General features: G+C 37.2%; 1 protein-coding gene across 1 annotated transcript in view; it reads left to right on the top strand.

Moving 5' to 3' along the window:
* Positions 1–11,219, top strand: part of LOC149089356 (sodium- and chloride-dependent glycine transporter 1-like) — a 38,742-nt gene extending 27,523 nt beyond the window's left edge. Inside the window, exons 8-15 of the mRNA XM_089238276.1 lie at positions 387–490; positions 611–741; positions 2,024–2,136; positions 2,245–2,373; positions 4,147–4,246; positions 5,031–5,131; positions 10,706–10,876; positions 10,963–11,219. Coding sequence (XP_089094402.1) covers positions 387–490; positions 611–741; positions 2,024–2,136; positions 2,245–2,373; positions 4,147–4,246; positions 5,031–5,131; positions 10,706–10,876; positions 10,963–11,136 — 1,023 coding nt within the window. The 3' untranslated portion in view covers positions 11,137–11,219. The remainder of the gene's footprint in view (positions 1–386; positions 491–610; positions 742–2,023; positions 2,137–2,244; positions 2,374–4,146; positions 4,247–5,030; positions 5,132–10,705; positions 10,877–10,962) is intronic.
* The last annotated feature ends 4,714 nt before the right edge of the window (positions 11,220–15,933 follow it).

Here is a 15,933-nt window from a genome sequence, read left to right as displayed (position 1 = left end):
GGTCACTATAGGTAGAATAAACTTTATGGTTTCGCCCTAGTTCCCATTCTATTCTAATTTTCTTGGCCATTCGTTCTTCAAATTTTCCGCCCTGGTCTTTAGCCCACTTAGCGCTCCTCCCCCGCCATTCTGCCTTTGCTTTTATATCGATTGATTTCAATATTACGTTGATTTATGATTTAACTTTTATTATGTTCGAACGTATTTTCATCGCATACAAATGAAACTGTCCGAGGAGACACCCACAGTCAGCGAAGACTTTCAGTCAAAATTCCCAAATGGTGATGTGGCTTGGGTATCTCTCGGTTCAACGGTTATTTGCTATACACTACGTTGAATTACCCAATCATTTAATTTTTCGATTCCCGTACTCTTAACAAATACAGGTGTGGCAAGCTGCAGCCGGACAAATGTTCTTCTCACTAGGTGTATCAATGGGTGCACTGATAATGTACAGCAGCTACAACGACTTCAGGAATGACATATTCAGGTTAGTCAAATTATTTGTAACTTGCATTCCAGGTAGAGGGGAGGGTTATATCCACTTGTGTAAAAAACTAAGAGGTTACATTACTATTTCACATAGAACGTTTTGACACTCTATTTCCAGAGATGCCTTAGTTGTCAGCGTACTTGACACCACCACCAGCATTATCTCAGGAATGGTCATCTTTTCTGTGCTGGGAGCAATGGCGCATGAACTTGGTCCGGGCACTAAAGTTGAAGATGTTGTTGCTCACGGTAAAACTTGTTACCATTTATTTCTTATAGTGTCATGTTATACAGAGGGTGCTTCCATAATTTCCTTTGCCGTATTTTAGTGGCGAACCGCTGATCCTATAGGCATGCTTCCAATCAGGAAAATTATCCAAATAACGTGTAAAACTCAGATACGTCATTCATGTTGCAAAAATTTGAATAGTTATTAAAACAAAAAATCAACTTTCCATACGGTCACCCTGTCCTCATAAAACAAAATTACAAAGTTGTTACCCTGTCTACTTTGAGGTAAAAAAAATCCACGTTTCTAAGTGCAATATTCGCAGAGATATTTGAACTCAAAATCGAAGGAAAGTTGGGAAAAAAACGTTTCAACTAACGGGTAACGCTTTTTTCCTTATTTACGCTGTGATTTCCTAACTTTTTTCCCTCCGATTTTTTTATTCCAATATTTCTGCGAATATGGCACTCGAAACGTGGAAGTTTCTTTGAAGAGACCAAGATTTGAAGGTGTGAGGGTCGACTAGTCATAATGACGGACCTCGGGTTCGGACCCCACTGTCGCCGCAGTGATTGGCTGAAGTCGATATTCTATGGTTCCCAACTTCGAGGCGCGAATGTGAGACGATTTCATTGTTGAAAAATCTCGCCACAAAGAGCCTACAGCGATATAATTATTGAATCATTACACTTCACTTCACTGCCATCAAAGTTGTTGACAGCGCTAAATAACTAGCATTACTAGCATTACACAGAAACAAGCTTCACGCAAAATTCCCAACACATATACGCACATTTTCCAGCATAGTCCAGGTCTTCTTCGATCCCCTGCTTATATCTCTTCATTGAGACAGAGCGGTGGGCCAAGATCTGTATAGGAGAAGTCTTCCAGAGAGACAGGACAACTATCTTATCATTGGGTTTTTGAACTCACGGTGGCCGTATAAAAATTTAAACCCCTTGCAACATGAAAGAGGTATCTTAAGTCCACAGAGAGCAACAGGCCTAAAAACGATACAAATATTCAATCATTACGATTCACTTCTGGCACTAAAATATCAGACACCACACTAGATACGCACTTAGACTGTTAGGTACACAGTTTCACTTCCCGCACAACTCACTAGGTAGTAAATTGCACTTGGGCCTGATTTGTGCTCCGTTTGGAAGAAAGAACGCCTGTAATATCAAAGGTTCGCCAGTAAAATGCTGCAAGAGGTAATGAAGTAATCACCCTGTACAACGCTGTCTTGATAAGTGACAACCAAATATCATCACTAAGTGTGCATTCGTGTATGTGCAGGACCAGGACTGGCATTCATGGCTTATCCGGACGCTCTGAGTCGTCTACCCGTTCCTCAGCTTTGGTCCGTTCTGTTCTTCTTCATGTTGTTCATTTTGGGATTAGACAGCGAGGTGAGACATTTGTTAATCTCGAATGGCATTTCAAATACTCTTTAAATGAAACATTAATTAATTTTATATGACTATTAATATTCTGTACATTTTAAATTTCTGATATAGTTCGCCATGTTGGAAAACGTCCTAACTAGCATATCCGATGACTATCCCAGGTTAAGAAACCACAAGATGCTGCTCTGCATTTTGCTCAGTGTAGCGTGTTTCTTGTTAGGATTACCATGTGTCACGAGGGTAAGTATAAATACAACTCATTATCTGACTATTCTTCATGTCCGTATACAGTAAAATTTCCCCACTAAGGATTCTGACGAACGTTCAACACTCGCGACTCTCTCTCACTGTCTCAAATCACTTGTGGTGCAGCGAAATCCCTCTTAACGGACACCCTCTCAGATGCGGTCACTCCTCTTTTACGGCCAAAAAGTAATAATTTGCCCTTGTATAATGAAAGTATGCATTTCAAACCCCTTCATTAACGACGGTTTCCCCTCTTTCACGGTCAAACGTTTTGGTGTCCGCAAAAATAGAAGTCTTACTGTATTATCAATGCAATAACAATTGTACAATCGAGTAAATTGAGATTTTAGCAATGATTAGCAATTTCACTTACCTTCTACATCGTTTATGACAATTAATGGCAATATTTCGTGACATTAGCAACTATTGGAAATTTTATTCGTGCACCTATGACATCATTTTTGAACATGATTGGCAATTTCCTGCGATTCCCAGTATTTTTCTCTAGGAAATATGTTCAGTCTTTTTTTTAAAGCATATTTTTAGGTTTTTACGACACATTTTCAGTTCTTTTGTAGCATATTTTAGTTTTTTAGGGTATAAATGCATTTTTGATGGATCATATTCTGTCGGTTTTTAGGTCATAAAAATCGCAACCCTAGTGATCACAGACGCAAATCACAGGTTTATAATATTATGTATAATCACTAGAACTTTGCTATACGATAATGTTAGACTGTCTACAACACCAATGTGGCCCATGACAATACTCACGTACATTACAGAATAGCTAAATATGTCAAGAATAACAGATTATAATTATCAGTGCTTTTTTTGGATGTGGTATTATTATTTTTCTCTACCTTACAATACACTCTCTCTCTCTCTCAATGCAGCGCAATTTTTTTTGTCAGCGTATATCTTCTATATAAAACATCAAGGGTATGCTATAGATGCTGTATTGGCGAACGCTGCTCCCGATAACGGACACCCACGTGACCGAAATTTTTATCCGCTAGCTAGTCCATTGATATGTAATGAAAACTTTGCAGCCCTGTTCTACAGGCTATAAAAGTGTCCGTTCTCTGTCTGTTCGCTTATGAAGAGTGTCCGTTTGAAAGGCACCCCATCATATTATTATATAAATATATATACAGGGTGTTGCCTTGAAGTGGCGAAAAACTCAGAGGTGTGATATTAGGCATCAAGAGGAACAAAAATCGCCGTAGGATATGGTATCGCAAACCACGTTTTGTCGGTGAAAATTTAACTGTGCTGCACAGGCTATATTGTAATCATGCTGTCGAGTAAATGGTTTTTGTACTTATTTATTTTACATTTTTTTGTACTCATTGCTGTACTTTATTTTGTACACCACAGGCTGTGTTGTAATCATGCTGACAAAGAAAAGTTTTTTCTCCTTACTATTGGCCTTTTTGTCCCATTCGACGTCACACCCTTCATAAGTGTTTTTGCCATTTTCACCGACTAAACGTTGTTTGCAATACCATGTCTTATGGCAATTTTTGTTCCTCTTGATGCCTGTTATTACCCCCTCTGAGTTTGTCACCACTTCAAGGCAACACCCTGTATATATGTTACACATTTGGCATGTTAAACGGTATTTTCGTGAATTATGAATTACATCTTAGTATATGAATTCTATTTGATGAATATTATGCAGATAATTTATTTTAGTGAATTTATAATCACGATGATAGAAACTTGAGCATCACTTACAGATTAAAATTTCCATTTTTCCCACAGAGTGGCCAGTATATCCTGGAGCTGATGGACAAGTACGGCGGAAGCACAGCAGTGATATTCATCGCCGTGATCGAATGCACTTCAGTAATGTGGATATATGGTTTGTAGAATTATGGTTGTTTATTTTATTACTCAAATAATTTTGGGAATACTTAACGTTATGCTGAAGTGATTGTCATTCGGTACCTTCGTTATTACAGCTGACGAATTGTTAACCCTTTGCCTGCGCAAATAGCCGGACATATGCTTCGCCCTCTGCGCAAGCGAAAAGAAAAATCCCTTCCTTTTCAGTTTCCCTTTTGTGAAATGCGGATGGCGATCAAACTCATATGTGTTACATAAATTCAATACAATCCAAAGAAAAAAGGATACAGTAAAATAAAACCTGCATAGTGAATAGGGAATAAAGGTTAAAAAAACCAGGACATATGCAGTAAAACCCCTCAGATGCAGTCATCCCTCTTTTACAGCCAAATAATAATTTCCCTTTGCATAATGAAACTCTCTCTCTCTATGCATTTCAAACCCCTGATTTCCAGTCACTCCTCGTTTACGGACGAATTTGTTTGTCCCGCCGGTGTCCGCTAAAGAAGGGTTTTCATGTAAGTCGTGCTTCATTTTCAGGATTTAATTTGAAAAAAACAAGCAATTCAAATCATCAGAGAATGATTGAGCAGCCCGCGAAGGCGATCATCCAAAAGCGTTTGGAGCATCTCATGGGGGTGTCATCTGTTAGTCATGCTCTTAAGCACTGACAATTGCCAATAATATACCAGCCCCCCCCCCTCACCCGGCCACATTTTTTGGTACAGTAGTTTTCCTAAACCCCCCCCCCCAACAATTCTACCCTATCATAATCTTTCTCCCGAATGTATTTTACACAGGTGTTGACCGATTCTGCGATGATGTGGAGTTCATGCTCGGTAGAAGGCCAAACATATACTGGAGGATCACGTGGAAATTCACCGCACCAGTTATCCTTGCAGTACGTGTATTACGACCTTTTTCTATTGTTTCTATGTAATCTTTGAAATAAACTACGCACATAGGAATTGCGCGTTCAGCGGAATATTCGGGTAATACGTAATGCTGTGGCTCACTCCTCCTTCAGTTATGACCTCAAAGTGGAACAACGGTAAACAACATCAAATGTCCCATGGTGCTCTACAGCAGGGAATCTTTTCAACGTATGGCCCACGGGACGAAACATTTGTCCCACGGAGTTTTCTGTCGTGGCCCGCCGATCATTTTCAGAAAATGGTTGAAAACTTTGAAAAATTATAAAGTCTAGAATAAATGAAAGAATTTCGGAATTAATAAAAAAATTGTTCCAAAATAAATGGAAGAAATTATTTCGGAACAAATTGATGAATACTCAGAATTAGATAAAGAAATAGTTACAGAATTGATGGAAAACCGAGAATTACTGAAAGAAATGATTTTACATTTTTTCAAACTGAAATAATTTCATAATTAGTGAGAAAAAAATAACTTATAATCAATGAGAGAAATACTTCGTAATTTCTAGAAATTATTTCATAATCAATAAAAGAATAATTGCGTAATTATTGAAAGAAATTATTTCAAGATATATTGAGAAGGAAAGTAATTTCTGAACTACCGAAATAAATAATTACATCATAACTTAAAGTGATTTAAGATTAAAATTAGTCTCAAAATTAATTAATTTTATCAATAGTTAATCAAAAAATTTCCAGAATTAGTGAAAACGTGTTTTTAGAACCAATAAAAATTGATAATTAATAAAAGAAAAATAATTTCATAGTAAATAGTCTCAATTATTTTTGTTCCTGTTCAACTCTGGGCTGCATTTGCCCCTTATATTATATAAGATGTCACTACGTTACATAAGTTGGTAGCCTGTGGGCTTCGTGGGAATTTTCAATGTGGCCCACTGCCCTGTCTGAAAGGTTGAAGACCCCTGCTCTACAGAATCTTCCAGACATGGCCCGAGGGCAGGCCTTCGAAGCTTTCTGCAGTGGCCCGCTGACGAAAATAGAGCTCATATAGTTATTAATGCTGAATAGAATGCACATATTTGTAGTAATATGAAGTAGATTATAATGCTGGGATCAAGTCATTACTAAAACGTGTGGGAAAAAAGCCAATGACGTCCTTAAAATTCTGAGACTTACAGTTGATAATTAGACGCATCGATGCAACTCTTCGCTGTCGCGCTTCTTATACTAACAAGGAATACACATACCAAAAAAGAGAAAAATTTATTAGTAATACGTAATACTGGCAAGCGTATATGGTATAAAATTAATACTAAGAAGCTCATGTTCACACCATCAAATAATTAATTATTCAAAAGGCATTCGTGGGATATCTTTTTTATCTCATGGCAAACAGGTGGTAAATATTTGATTTGTCAGAGTATTCCCATCCGCCTTATTCTTGGAAGGGTGAAGCTTCTACCTCTTTATTTGCATATTTTGCACATTATCGGGACATACGAAAACAAAAATAACTTATCTTTCTATGCATTTGTTGTTCAATCCTCGGAAAAAATTCGTTGCTCTCTTTTGTACTAAATAAATTCGCAGGTTCTAACATGGTTTTATTAGGTCTGAACGAATTCGCCCTGAGTTATCAAATTACAAGAACAAAAGCCACAGCAGACAAAATGTCCCACGAAGCGGCTGAAATAAAGATGTCCATAAAAAAATATGCATGTCGAATATACATCTAAACTATATCAAAAATACAGCAACTCAATAAGAGCAATAAAAACCAATAATTATGATAAAATGTAAATATAGTAGCCACTAAAAATTATGGTTTTCTCATCTAAGAATGGATAGCTTGTCGATTCACCCCAGCATGTGTTTATCGTATTTTTTTTTTTTTTTTCAAACATGTCAACTGAGTCAGAATTCACGCTCTTCGGAGGTAAGCTATTCCATTTATTCACAGCCCTATTAGACGAAAACTCCCTGCTACACCACAACCTGGAATTGTCGCTTACTGTGCGATACTGGTGTCCCCTTGCAGAAGCAGTTGGTTGACGATGCATTAATAACTCGCGGTACATTTTGTCCATACCGTTGAAAATTTTTAATACTTCGATCATATCCCCCGGCACCTGCGTTTCTAGAATGTAAGCATTTTCGGAAAATCCAAATTTTTTGAGCCTTCACCAAGCTCAAGAGTCTGAAGGGTTAATACGGTTTGACGGCCCGTGGCGCTACGAACTCCAAGACTGTAAAAACCGGTTTCTGAGGTGTGGCTGAAGTGATTTTGCAGTAAAAAAACTGTTTTTTGAGCAGATCAGAGCGCGTTGGGCTTCACTATGAATTTTCACCAAGTCATAATTTTTTTGTCCATCACATGATTTTCATCATTTTTATTTATTTTTTTAAATTAAGTATGAATAGGCTTTCATCATTCATTAGACTATCATTTTTCCATGGATTTTCTAAGTTTCTTTAAAGTTATACATAATTAATAATACATACATAATTTTTTTTTACAGTTTTCAGACTTTTCGTTGAATAAAAATATTCTGTACATCGTGGTTAATATACAGGGTGATTTAAAAATATTCAACGGATTTCAAAAAGTATTCCAGATAGCAAAATGGATAACTCATCGTTTAAGCAGCTGAAACATTTCAAGTTTTTTTTTCCCCACTACTTATAAGTGTTCTATGTGTCTTCCTATGTTTCACGGCACACGGTCTATACGGTAGATGTGTGCCGTGCACAAACCTATGCGGCATGCCAATATTGATATTCGTAAAAGCGGTGGTACTTCAGTTCTTGAGCTCACTCGAAGTAGCTCTCGGTAGAGGCACGTACACAGCGTCTTTAATGAAACCCCGAAGGAAAAAGTCACAAAAAGTGAAAGATCAGGAGATCTTAGAGTCTGATCCGATGGGACGGTGACTATGCTCTGTATTTTCTTCGGTACGCTCGTTGCACTGAGTCAAGCGATAAAAATGTCGCATAATCCAGAACACAAAACACTTTTGGAATTCCGAATGCGGGGGAAATCAAATGCTTTTTCATATGCCGTTTACTATTAAACGGTACAATTTATGTGGTTCAAGTTGTATTTTTTCCAAACCCGATGATTATTTTTGAATCACCCTGTATATTTACATTTGTCGTGTAAATTAGAATATTGTATTATGCGGGGCGGGGGATGGAACTATTGTGTTAGGCGGTGAACGTGAACATTGTCTCTAGAGAGGGATTTTGGTTTTAGGGGATTTTATCCATTTAACCCGGTTTTTCCCAAACTGGGCAATATAGCCCCCTGTGGGCGATGAAGTTGTCCAGGGGAGCGATTGAAGCTACGGTTTCATAGGATATTATGGATACGGTTGAGTCGGGGGGGGGGGGGGGATGATAGTAAGAAAATTCTGAAAAAGGGAGGCGATGGAACAAAAGGTTTGGGAAAGTATGGTTTAACCCCTTTTAGTACTGACGGTACTTTATAGTACGACTAACTTTTTGATCCCCGTAACATCCCTTACATACGTTGTTGGATTTCGTGAGACGCTAATGGTGCTCCCTGGGGTAGAATGTATGTGTGTGTGTGTGTGTGTGTACAGTGGAACTTCGGTTAACTAGCAATTCGCATAACGAGCAAAAGTTTTGAAAAATTTTGAATTTGATTTGTTTATTTATTGTCACGTTTTCACAACTGAGCTGATGATTTTTCGCTTTCGTCCACATACTTACTGTGGAATTGTGGGTGATATTCTCCCCTACAGTCTCCAGTCAGCGTGACTTACTCGAAAAATGAAATAATGAAACACTCGTGTACGGTCTTGACTGCTTACGATACCAAACTAGATGTCGTGTTGTAACCACGCGTATGAGCGCTTGGAGGTTTTTTTTAAATAAATTATGCTTGGCTAGAAGGTGACTGTAGAAAAACCTCCATTGCCTGCAACAGCCAGCAATATCTTATGGAGGGAATCTTTTCTGAGTAGTAGAGAAGTGCCTCACTTCAAATAAGGTTAGAGAGATGTGTAAAATGCAGAAATCTGTGCAAAGTTCTGTAGAAAAGAACCTGTGAAATAAAGCTGTAGCAGTGTGCGAGAAATAAATCTGTCCAAGAATAATGCAAAGTCCCCATTTTTGAGAAATCCTAAAAAGGAGTCAAAAACAAGTAGTCATTAGATACGTTCTTTTTCAAAGTCGGACAAAAAGAATAAGTTTATTATTATGTTGTATTATTGAATGAAGCCATTTTTTTTATTAGTCACTTTTATGTGAATGAATAATTGTGGAACAAATTATGCGAAATTCCATTATTTCCTATGGGGAAGTTTGATTCGAATAACGAGCTATTGGTATAACGAGCACGTTTGGCGGAACGAATTTAGCTCGTTAACCGAAGTTCCACTGTATATTTTTTTTTTCTTTGCACATTGGGGAAATAAATGCTCCCTCTGGGAAACCCCGTATGGGGCCGGGGTACGTTACTCATGCTCTGTTGTTTGGTTTTGGTACTTTTTGAAGTATAAAGGCTGCGTAAATAATTTATTGTTATCAGATGACAGCACAAGTGTGGGACAATTAGTATTTTAAATATGTTAATTACTAGAATTCAGTTAAACATTTTACTTTTGCAAAAGTGTTTACTGAGTTACACTTTTGTGTTATGCAGTAAAACACTATTTTTTTACAAAATGTTCCCTCACAAATGTATAAAACATTTGGCTTTCGTTGTGAAAAAAATAAATATTCATTATTATGCAAAATATCTGGAGTGGTTTTTATGGAGAAAGACGTCACTCTCCCCTATTATTATAACCGATACGAAAAACTGGCTCAATGAAGAGATATCGATGTTTCAGGGGAAGAAAATCCATCTCTTCTCTCATGGGGGACTTGAACCCCGGTCTCCCATTTGCCGGACGAGTGCTCTACCAGCTAAGCTATGAAATCGTATGTATAGGCTGAATTGCTTCGTGTAATGGACGGCTTTTTTATTGTAAGCGTCTAGTGTGTGACGAAACTTAAGTATCAAATTAATTACATCATTGTGTACTAAATAATTTTTTGACAAAAAATATTTTTAGCCTTAATTGTATTACTGTAATGACCAACCAAAAATTTTACATGATAATTACTTCATTTTCTCATAATGTGGTACTGAAATGGTTAGTCACCTAAAGTCATTGCAGGATCTTATGCGGTTTATAAGATCTGAATGCATTCGCGCCACAAGTTTCTTGGACCTTCAACAGTATATTTTAGCTCAAAATCCTGTTGCACATAAATTTCGTGGCGGTACGAAGCTCCAAGATGTTTGAAAACCGGGTTTTTGAGGGGGGGGGGGGGAGGTGGCTGAAGTGTATGAATTAAGAAAAGGTTTTTGCTTTCGGCACACCCTGTAAAATTGCTCATAGCAGTAGTTTTGCACGCAGAGACAACACCTATTTAAAGATTGCGTAGGAACGTGCTGTTATTGATATCAACAATTATTACTTACCATTTCAAGGAAATTTGGCAATTTCTGTTTTTTTTTTTTTATAAAACAATATCTAGTTATTTACTAGCTAATGTGTCTTTTTTAGTTCGTTTTCATCTATTCATTGGTGAAGCATAAGACTCTAAAGTACGGCGATTACGATTACCCGGATTGGGCCGACGCGATCGGGTGGTGCTTAGCTCTGACATCCATGTTGAACATCCCCTTCTGGGCAGTTGTCGCAGTCTTCCAACAAGATGGAGCCACTGTGAAAGAGGTGATTTTTCGACTGCTCAATTAGTATAATATGTGAGAGTTAGTGAGAGAACATTATTTATAAAAAAAATTTTTTTTTCTTTTTAGAAATTTCTCAACGCCATCAAGCCGAGTGCAGATTGGGGTCCTAGTGACGAATCACTGAAACTGTCTTACAAGTTGAATAATAGTGATTTAAGGACTGACAGCTCGCTGCCAATCAACAGCACCACACCTGTTAAAACTGACTCTATCGAAGCTAATAACACGAGTTATATTTGATGGGTAGAGAGCGGATATATTCGATTGTACATAGTATTTTCCTCACTTCTCACCACCAAATAAGATATAAATTTTATAAAATTTAGTCTCCTGTTTCCTTTTGTGAGCTGTGTTTCACGCTGTGTAATTGGTTTCAAAAAAACTTATATTCATAGACTAGAAATTGACGGCAGTGCATGCTAAACACTTAGCGTATGCATCTCTATTCGTTAAACGCACCATACATGAATCAGCCTGTAAATTCGTTTCGGAACTCAACGTACAAAGGATTATAGGATTTTTTTTTCAAAATTAGTGGCTGTATGTAGCACATACAGGCGTATCCTTTCTTTCAAACTGAGCACAGGTCCAGTCTATCATAATCAGCGCCCGAGTGGCGTGGTGGTAAGATGCTCGGCTACCACCGTGAAATTGATACAGACGATTGATAACGACCAATCGGTCGGTAAGTATCAATTTTTAAAATGTGTCAAGGACTTTTCGCCCAGCCTGTATTTTTTCTTTGTTTTGTTCCGACTATTTCACGAAAATTCAAATTTTAAAACCAATATTGCCTTCAACTCTGGCTAGTCGATTTCAAAAGCTTATGTGTGAGCACGATTTTTTAACTCGAAAGTAAAATATATCTATACAAATTCTTTTCATTTCCAATTTCTTTCCAAAGCAATTTAATGCTTAGTTGTAAGTAATACGTATTAAGTTATCTAAAAAAAATTAATATAAGAGATTATAAATGGGTGGATAAGTTAATCACAGGTGAAATGAATTTAAATTTGAAACAGGGCAAAAAATATTTTGTGATAGTGCCAATTGCCAGCGGCTCAACCTTGAATAAGTTTCGATATTCCCAAGAGATATATGTGACTCGTAGATGACCAGGATTTAAAAATAAATAGAATCAAGAGGAATTATTACTATATATACTATTAGTACGTTTATTACAACTCTATACTGGATATGGCTTCGGTGTCAACAGCAGCCATGAACTTTCATTTGACTGGTTTTATTTCACGATTCCTTGAAAATATGCGTCAATTACTCGCCGGAAAATTTTATCGTTCATTCCGAAGCAGAGTTAAAGATACTATTAACTGGGCTTTGGCTCATCCCGATTCCACTTTGAGTTGCTGAAAGTCCTAAGTAGAAAACTGCTGGAAATTTTCGCATTTGAATTATGAGTGAATCTGTGGAACAATTTTTTTCGCAATGTGAAGGATCGCCTTTATGCTACTACAAGGTATATTTGGCTTCTTCACCGGACACCACTTTTCAATTTACTGCCATTGATGAGTTAGGTTAGAAATGAAGGCGTCATTTATCAGTGATCGCCGTGAGCTCATTAGGGAAAATATTTTTATCCTTCAGTAGATTTGCACCTGGGACCATGACGGCAACTTCCAAATATCTCACCGATATTTGAGTACAAATAGGAAATTGGCGAAGTACCTTTGCACCACTTCGCCAAATCTTAATTTGTACTCAAATATTCTGTGAATAGTTATTTAGAAAAGTTTTATTTATAATAAAAAGTAATAAAATTTCACCCACAGATGGCACGGTATAACGAAAATTTGACGTCAATCGGGACAACACACACACCCACACTTTGCAACTTTTTCTTTCTTCTTTCAACTGCTTTACAGTGGAACCTCCCCTAACGGCCGCTCCCAGTTAATACAAATACAAAGCCAGAACAGGCAAAATGCACAACGAGGTGGATGAGGAAAAAGAAAAAATGTCCATGCAAATATCGATGTCATATATTTCAAAAATACAGCAACCCAATTAAAAACACAATCACAAAAATTATAAACAATATATACACATGATACAATGCCCATAAAGGGTGTTATGGTTGTCTTATTCTAAGTATGGATAACTTCTCGATTTAATCCAACATGTTTATCGTATTTCTTTTTAAACGTGTCAATTGTGTTACAATTTACTACCTCCGGGGGTAAGCTATTCCATTTGTTAACAACCCTATTAGAGAAAAATTCCCTGCGACACCATAACCTCGCATTGTCCCTCATCAATCGATACTGGTGTCCCCTTGTAAAAGCAGTCGATTGGCGGTGTACTAAATGTTCATGGTCCATTTTATCCAACCCGTTGAAAATTCTGAACACTTCTATCTTCTATCATATCTCCCCCGTGTACCACCAATAAGGACACGCGTAGCTCTTCTCTGCATTCCCTTCAACCAAGTCTAGTGTTAACGGACACTTTTCTGATCCCCGCTCCAGTAGAATAGGCAAACCAAAACCGAACTCTAATTTATACATTTTTTGGTCATAAACGGATAGTTAATAATGTTCAACTAAGGTTATGTTTAATCATAAGCTCCGGTTGGAAAATAAATGATAAATCGTCATTAATTACTTTTTTAATCAACTGAACATACCTATGGTCCAGGATGGTTAATGCGAATGGTAATTCGAAACGTTAGTTTTGTTTCTTGATACATGTGGAGAAAGCAAACATTGCAAGACTGATGATGTTATGAATGTTTCTATCTTCCCACTTATTTTAATTTAATTTTGATCCCAAAATACGGGCAGTACATGCACGGGTGAAAGTTATTAATTGGTTTGATGAAGAAAACAAAAGGTTATCATTTTTTCCATATTTATGGCACTTTCCAGCTTTATTTGGGAATAATGCATAATCGCTGGTAAAAGTAATAAATGTAGTGAAAAAATTTAATCAAACTTTTTTTTTATCTAGATGATTGGTGATTATGTATAACCACACCGGTGTGTATCACTTTTGCAGTGTAATATTTTTTACCTTAAAATGTATGTGAACCAAATTTCGATCGAAGCGAAGCGTCGCGTAAAATATATATGAAAGTCGCATAAATGTGGTTCCACTCTATATCATACCTCCCCGTTAGCGGAAAAAGTTTTTGGTCCCACCAGTGTTCGTTATCGAGAGCTTTTACTGTATTAACGTAAATTAAGTAATTAAGTAAGTGCGAAAATGCTTCAAAACAATCAGAAAACATTAGTCTCGATCTCTAGTTTCGCAATCTCAGGCAATACGACAAAAGATTTATACGTTGAAAAAATAAAAAACAATGTTGTTAAAGTTAACCCTGGAAACGAGGCATCTTTGCCATCTGTGTTGAAATCAGTGGAAATCACCGAAAAAACACCTGAAAAAAGATTTTTTAAACTATGAAAACATATTACACATTAGTATTAACTCTTTATTGTTAAGAAATGCACACAAAAATATAGAAAACATTAAAATCGGAAGGTTTAAAATTCACAGATATAAAAGTTCGAAGAAAAGTTTTACCTTTTCGTCACGAAAGGGAAATTTGTCACGGTTTTCTTAGTAAGGCCGGTATTACACTATAAAAGTTTAATAAAAATTCTTCTATAAAACTGGAAAAATGTAACCAGTAAGCACATCTGTTACATTCGAGCGAACTTAACTGATCCGCCTATTGGTTGCATTTTTCAAGTTTTATAAACGAACGTTTATTAAGCTTTTATAGTGTAATCCTGGCCTTAGGAAGATCATATATATGTACACGATATCTTGTGCATTGAGTTAAGCTTCACCAGGTACATTTCGAGGGTAAAAAATCCCCCCCCCCCCGTCAGTCGTATCAGTGGTTCTCAACCTTTGGAAGACCGCGGCCCGGTTGAGTATTTTTTTTTCGAGTAGAAGACCCGAGGCAAAAACACGACTAATGGGAAATAAAAGAGTAAGAATTAAAAGATGAATCACTCACGGCCCGGTTTGACTGATGCCAGGCCCCGGCGGTTGAGAAACACTGGTATATATGACAACTCAAGCTCCCCGTCTCCATAGAATTGAGTGAGTTTACCCACATTATGCTTGGCGCTTTTTTTTGCCCAAAACCTTTACCACAACAATATTCCGAGCTGTAGTTGTTGAAGAACCGTATACCATCAATCTCCTGGACCACGTTAACATTCATAATGTTCGTCTAGGGTGGAATCATGTCCTTCTTCACATGAATGCCGTGGAAACAGCAGCAGCGACTTATTCCCAACGAAGCTTTTCAGTAGGATATGCATCTTGCTCGGGTTCTCTCTGATTCAGATGTGCCATGTGAAGAAAACGCACAATTAGATTCGTCACTACTGTGATGGTCATCCATATGATTGTTCTTACAATAACGAGTCCCATCAATCTTATTCGTTGTACAGGTACTCGGAAGGGATTGGAACTTCTCAATCAAGTGGAATTCGCCAACGACTTCTCCTGGTGCCACATCAATTCTCCGTCTTCTCCTCGTCTGTAGAATCTGACTGCAGCGTAGTATTATCATAATTTTGATACCTGCGGCCTCCCAACTTGGCACTACTCTCATCTTGGCATATGTAGACATTTTATGGTGTATCCAATGGCTATAGGTGAGATGACCTCCTTCAGTGACGTCACGAGCTTTGCGCGGAGATCTTGTGCTATCATTGGTTGTGCTCGGTGCATCTGCACTGCTGAATGTTGGACCGCAGCCTGGATAAAACTCATAAGATCAGAACTAACCAAACAACTAGTAAATCTTATCACTATAGCTCGGATTTCCATGGCCTAACAAACATAGAAACGTGACTTGAAATATCAAAATATGGCTTTATAATTTTCTTCATTATTTCATCTCTTCTTTTTCAGTTATTAATTCTCATCTTTATTAAATTAAAATAAAAACAGCCCCTGCTTTGATTTACGTGATTCAAAATTTTTAAATGGTTTCAAATTTGAACAATCTTGTTATATTCAAATGGAAGCTGCTCATACCTTATACACTATTACTAT

Source organism: Pholcus phalangioides, unplaced genomic scaffold (assembly GCF_987345545.1).
Source record: "Pholcus phalangioides strain wild (caught in Gottingen) unplaced genomic scaffold, Ppha-v1.0 ptg000002l_1, whole genome shotgun sequence".
Classification (NCBI taxonomy): domain Eukaryota; kingdom Metazoa; phylum Arthropoda; class Arachnida; order Araneae; family Pholcidae; genus Pholcus; species Pholcus phalangioides.
Note: the sequence above shows the minus strand (reverse complement) of the source record. Positions and strands in the feature narration are given on the sequence as shown.